Source organism: Elephantulus edwardii, unplaced genomic scaffold, assembly GCF_000299155.1.
Source record: "Elephantulus edwardii isolate Elephantulus edwardi_28Jun2011 unplaced genomic scaffold, EleEdw1.0 scaffold00505, whole genome shotgun sequence".
Lineage (NCBI taxonomy): Eukaryota > Metazoa > Chordata > Mammalia > Macroscelidea > Macroscelididae > Elephantulus > Elephantulus edwardii.
Genome location: NW_006400255.1, coordinates 9,692 through 14,845, shown reverse-complemented (window position 1 = coordinate 14,845; position 5,154 = coordinate 9,692). Strand labels below are relative to the sequence as shown.

The window sequence follows — 5,154 nt, the reverse complement described above, 5'->3', positions numbered from 1 at the left end:
CGATTGGCACAGGACAGAGTGGAGTTTAGGGCTGTTGTACATAGGGTCGCTATGAGTCGCAGGCGACTCGACGGCACATAACAACAACAACAACATAGCTAAGCAAATGGAGTATACAAGAGGAGGATATTTATTGAAGGAACAAGGTCTCCAAAGAGAAAGGGGGCAAAAAGAGAAGATGCAAAAATGAGGAGTGGTCTTAAAAAAAAAGATAATGGGGAAAAAAATTTTAAAAAAAACAGATAATGGGGTTTTTTTTTCTCTAAGATAGTAGAATATATATGAAGATTTAAAATAATCTTTTAGAAGTAAATTGAAATAATTTGTTCTTAGAAACAATGTATTTGGCGAGCTCTGATGGCCTAGTGGCAAGAAGCTGCACTGCAATCCCAGAGGTACGTGGTTCAAATCTACTAGATGCTCTGCTGAAGGAGGAGGGACAATCTCCTCCTGTACCAGTCAGATCCAATTTGACACACACACACAAAATAAATAAATTTTTTTTTAAAACCCACAATGTATTTGAATTTTGTAAATAAACGAGTAGAAATTTTTAAGAAGAAGTAAATTATATAAGAAGTAAAAAAGTTAAAGTCAGATGAGTCAAATTATAGTAAAGGTACAAAATAAGATAATCTTCTGATATTGTTCAATATACTAAATATCTGAGTACCTACTATATACCTGATAGCAGAGGTATACAATTAAATGATATAGTCTTCAGTGGCCTAGTCTGCAATGCGTGGTTGTTAACTCAAGTCATGCTTTTCTAGTGGTTCAAATCTACCAATGACTCCACAGAAGTTAAAATAGACTATCTCCTCCTATTCAATCTATAGCCTAAGAAACTCACTGGAGGGTCAGCTATGTGTCGATTCCAAGCCCATGTTTATGGGAGAATTGGATACCATTTTCCATATCTCTTGGGATCAAGAATTTTTAAAAAACACTATAAATATAAACACTAAAGTCATAGACACTAACAGCTCTACGAAGCTAAGAAGAATAACCACATTGAAAGTTATGTATCTTCAAGATATATTGTACTTCCCAAGAAGTGCTGCTGGTGCTATGGTTAAGGCATTTGGTTGCTAAGCAAAAGACTGACAGGTTCGCACCAGTCACACCATGGGGAATAGATGAGGCAATCTGCCTTAGGGGGTTGGGGGGAGTCCTTAGAAACTTTATTGTTCTACTCCATCCTATAGAATCACTATGAGTTGAAGTTGATTCAGCATTGAGTTTACCATATCTCTGTATGGGAAATTTGTTATGTGCCATTGAGTTGGAATAGACTTATTACTGATCCCTCAGTGAGTTTTCCAAGGCTGTAAATTGCATGGAAGGAGATTGCTTAACTTTCCCTCGTAGAGCAGCTGGTGTATTCGAACCTTTGAGTTGTTAGTGGAACTCCTTACCACTAAGTCACCAGAGCTAACCTTGTGAGATTCCAGAGGCTCAAAAATGAAATATAAAATTTTGTTCCTTTGGAAGTCATAATTTCATGAAGAAATAAGAAAATAACAATACAAAGGATTGGTGATGTTAAAGTAGAAATAGAGCTATGGGAGTTCTTAAAGAGTTCCATTCTACAAATGTACAGGGAAAAGAAGAAAAGATGAAGAGAGCTGGACAGAACACTTCAAAGAGCAGGTAAAGAATACAAAGTATTACCATGAAATGGGCAAAGAACTAGAGTTATAAAAGCTAGTGGGAGGAACACATTCATCATTTTTTAAGCTGAAAGAACTGAAGAAAAGATTCTAGGCTTGAATTGAAAGACTGAAGAATTATGTGAGCAACATATTAAATGACACAGAGGAACCAAAAGAAGACAAAAAGAATACACAAGATCTCTATCCTAAAAGGAATTGGTTTATGATCCACCATTTCAAGAGGTTGTATATGATCAAGAACCAATGGTATTGAAGGAAGAAGTACAAGCTGCACTAAACACTTTGGTGAAAAACAAAGCTCCAGGAATTGATAGAGTACCATTTTATGTAGTTCAATAAACAGATAAAGCCCTGGATATGCTTACTCATCTATACTAAGAAATTTGGAAGACAGCTACCTGGTTGACCAACTGGAAAAGATCTATATTTGTATCCATAACAAAGAAAAATGCTCCAAAAGAACATAGAAATTATCAAACAATATCACATGGAAGTAAAATCTTGATGGTTATTCAAGACATGGCTAGAATAGTATATTGTTATTGTTATGTGCCGTCGAGTCACTTGCAACGCATAGTGATGCTATGTACAAGAGCCCTAAACTCTACTCTATCCTGTGCCAACCTCAGTGTCAGTGAGACACCTATTCCCATTACCCCAAATATTGAATCGATCCATCTCATCCAGGGTCTTCTTTTCCAAGCTATCCCTCCAAGACAATGATTGAATTATAGACATTTTAAAATGCAGTCTGAGAGTAGCAATGAAAATGTGTTGTAACGAAGCAACATAAATCAATTGATCATAAAATGTTTCACTGAGAACTTATTTTAGCTATATTTTACTTTATACAGATTATGAAGAAGAATCCACATGTGCATCAGTTAGTAGGTATTTCAGGATTTCTTTCTATTTACTGTAACATTTTGTGTATCTTTGTCACAAATTTTCAAAAGATTATGTGTGTGTTTTCCTCTGAAGGACTATTTTTTAATTATGCCTCATTTAACTAACTAGAATTCTAATATTTGACAGGAAAACAATGAAGCCGTTAGCAATCTACAAAATCTAGAGCATATGTTAGTTTCCAACTAAAGGCATGATTGCTGAAAGTAGGAGGTATTTTCATTTAGAATAGATAATACATTAAATATCAGTAGTATAAAAGCACATGTTCTTTCCCTATCTACATTCCTAAATTTAGCTGTGCAATATAGAAAAACTTTTGCAGAAGTTTCTATGTCAAAGACTGTAACTCCATTTTACAGGTTCTGAATGCTGAAAATATATCTTACAGCTTAAAAAGATTTTCTTGTGATCAGTAAGTGAGACATTTAAAGAACTTTTTTTTTCTAGTTTATGACTTGGATTCCTTACTAAATTTTATTTTTAATATTTACCAAAATTTAAAAAAAAACACTCTCTTTGGAAATTAATCAAGAACAATTCCCCACCCCCCCATGGCTATTTATCTAGCCTTGGCCCCTCCCACAAGTTATTTGTTAACACTTGAGTAGGCAGCTGTAGTGTTGATTACCCATTGCTCCTGTCTCTGGCAAAAGTAGAGGAAAGAAAGCAGGCTCTGTGGAGGCAGAAATACAAGATGGATCTCAAAAGTCAGCGCGTGAAATTAAATGATGGTCACTCCATTCCTGTCCTGGGATTTGGCACCTATGCACCAGCAGAGGTAAGGAGAGTGGCCTAGGGACTTTGAGGGTACAGATGAAAAAAGCCCCAGGCTGAGTGGAAGCTGAGCCAGGTTATCACATCGCCAACTTTTATGTGAGGACTCTAGGGTGTCATAGGAATCTCCGTTTTCCCAGGCTGTAGCTAGGATAAACTGAGAAGGTAAACAGGCTTCACTCAGTCCTGAGTCTGATGTGTGATCAAGAGATGATTTTGGGTATTGCTTTTTCCTTGTTTCCAATAATATCGCAGCTTCTCAGAACAGATGAACCTGACAGTCAAAAATAGTCTGGCAGCTCCTTTGTAGTGAGATAGATTACAGCGGGAAGAGTTTCTTATATATTCCTACAACTCAAGAACTTTTTTCTCCTCCTAAGGAGAAATAATGCCCAGAAGTCTTTGAGTAATGCAAGTGTGTGAGGAATGCTGAGAGATAATTAGCATTTCTATTCTGAGGGCTAGTTAGTAGATGGTGCATCGGGACTGAGCAGAGTTTTCTTCACATGATTTTGGAAAACTCATCCTGAAAGGAAAGATAGCTTCATTTTAAAAGAAAGACTACAATCCTGTAAGGCAAAGTTTTCAATTCTCGGTATATGTTAATGTACCTTAGATCTGAAACAATTAGGTGGAGTTAGTCTCCCTCACAAAGCAGGTATCAAAGGGCAGAACTCAGTACACTGGAAACCACATAATGGACATTCCAAGTTTATCTTTTAGACTACTTAGCTCTCTATCAAGAGACTAGGGCCTGAATTCTTGGGTCCTACTTTAAGTATATCTAATATGGAAGAAAATATTCATGAGACATTATGGAAAATAGGTGGCAGGATTTGTCTAGTTAATACTGCAAAGAAAATGTGTGAGATAAGTCAGGTTCAAGGAGATCCTTGAGTACTCAGATTTGTTGATATCCTCAGGCCGATATTACTTTAAATTTTAAAAGATAAATAAAGTAGGTGTCTGCCTTGAAAACCAATTGTTGGAGTCCGATTATGGCTAGAGTCATCAAAGAGTTTGTATTGTTTCTCTCTGGTAAATTATACTCTTGGAAACAACTATATTCTTTAAGTTATTTAGCAAAACATTTACCCTAAGAGTGGTCTTAGGACCCCCAAGGCCGGGGGGAGACTCCAGTTTTCTTAAGCTGGAGGAAATACATTGGAGGTACAACTTCTTTACTAAAAATGGAAAATTTCCAAGCAACCCATGGAATTAACACAAATTATGAAGGAATAATTCATTCTGGTTAAGATAAGTACTTATAGCACAAACTACCTCACAGTCGAGTTGATTCCCAAATACTATGTTTTGTTTTTTCTTAGGTGCCTAAAAGTAAAGCTGAAGAGGCAACCAAGATAGCTATTGATGCTGGATTTCGCCATATTGATTCAGCTTATGTGTATGAAAATGAAGAAGAAGTTGGAAAAGCCATTCATAGCAAGATTGCTGAAGGTGTTGTAAAGAGAGAAGACATATTCTACACTTCAAAGGTGCTGTGTATATGTTGTGTGTATGCATAATTATGGTGAACTTATCTAGACATTGGTTATATAATCATTTGAGTAGATTAGTGAATTATATTTATTCGTACACATTTGTAAACTAAAACTAGTGCCAAGAGAAGAAAGATGGAATGGTGAGTTTCTAGTCATTGCTATGCTCGAATCTTATGACTTTTATTTTCTGAGTTTCAAACTAAAGCATTGTGATTTTGCATGAATGACAGAATTGCACAGATCTACAGTCTTATTGTCAATGTGGCATGGCATACTGACATTCTGAATGTTAC

General features: G+C 36.0%; 1 protein-coding gene across 1 annotated transcript in view; it reads left to right on the top strand.

Annotated features, from left to right (window-relative positions):
• Nucleotides 1–3,279: 3,279 nt before the first annotated feature.
• The window catches only part of LOC102850449 (prostaglandin-E(2) 9-reductase-like), a gene marked incomplete at its 3' end in the record, with an annotated part of 5,272 nt that continues 3,397 nt past the window's right edge, over nucleotides 3,280–5,154 (top strand). The window contains exons 1-2 of the mRNA XM_006903070.1: nucleotides 3,280–3,363; nucleotides 4,688–4,855. Of these exons, the coding sequence (XP_006903132.1) occupies nucleotides 3,280–3,363; nucleotides 4,688–4,855 (252 nt within the window). The remainder of the gene's footprint in view (nucleotides 3,364–4,687; nucleotides 4,856–5,154) is intronic.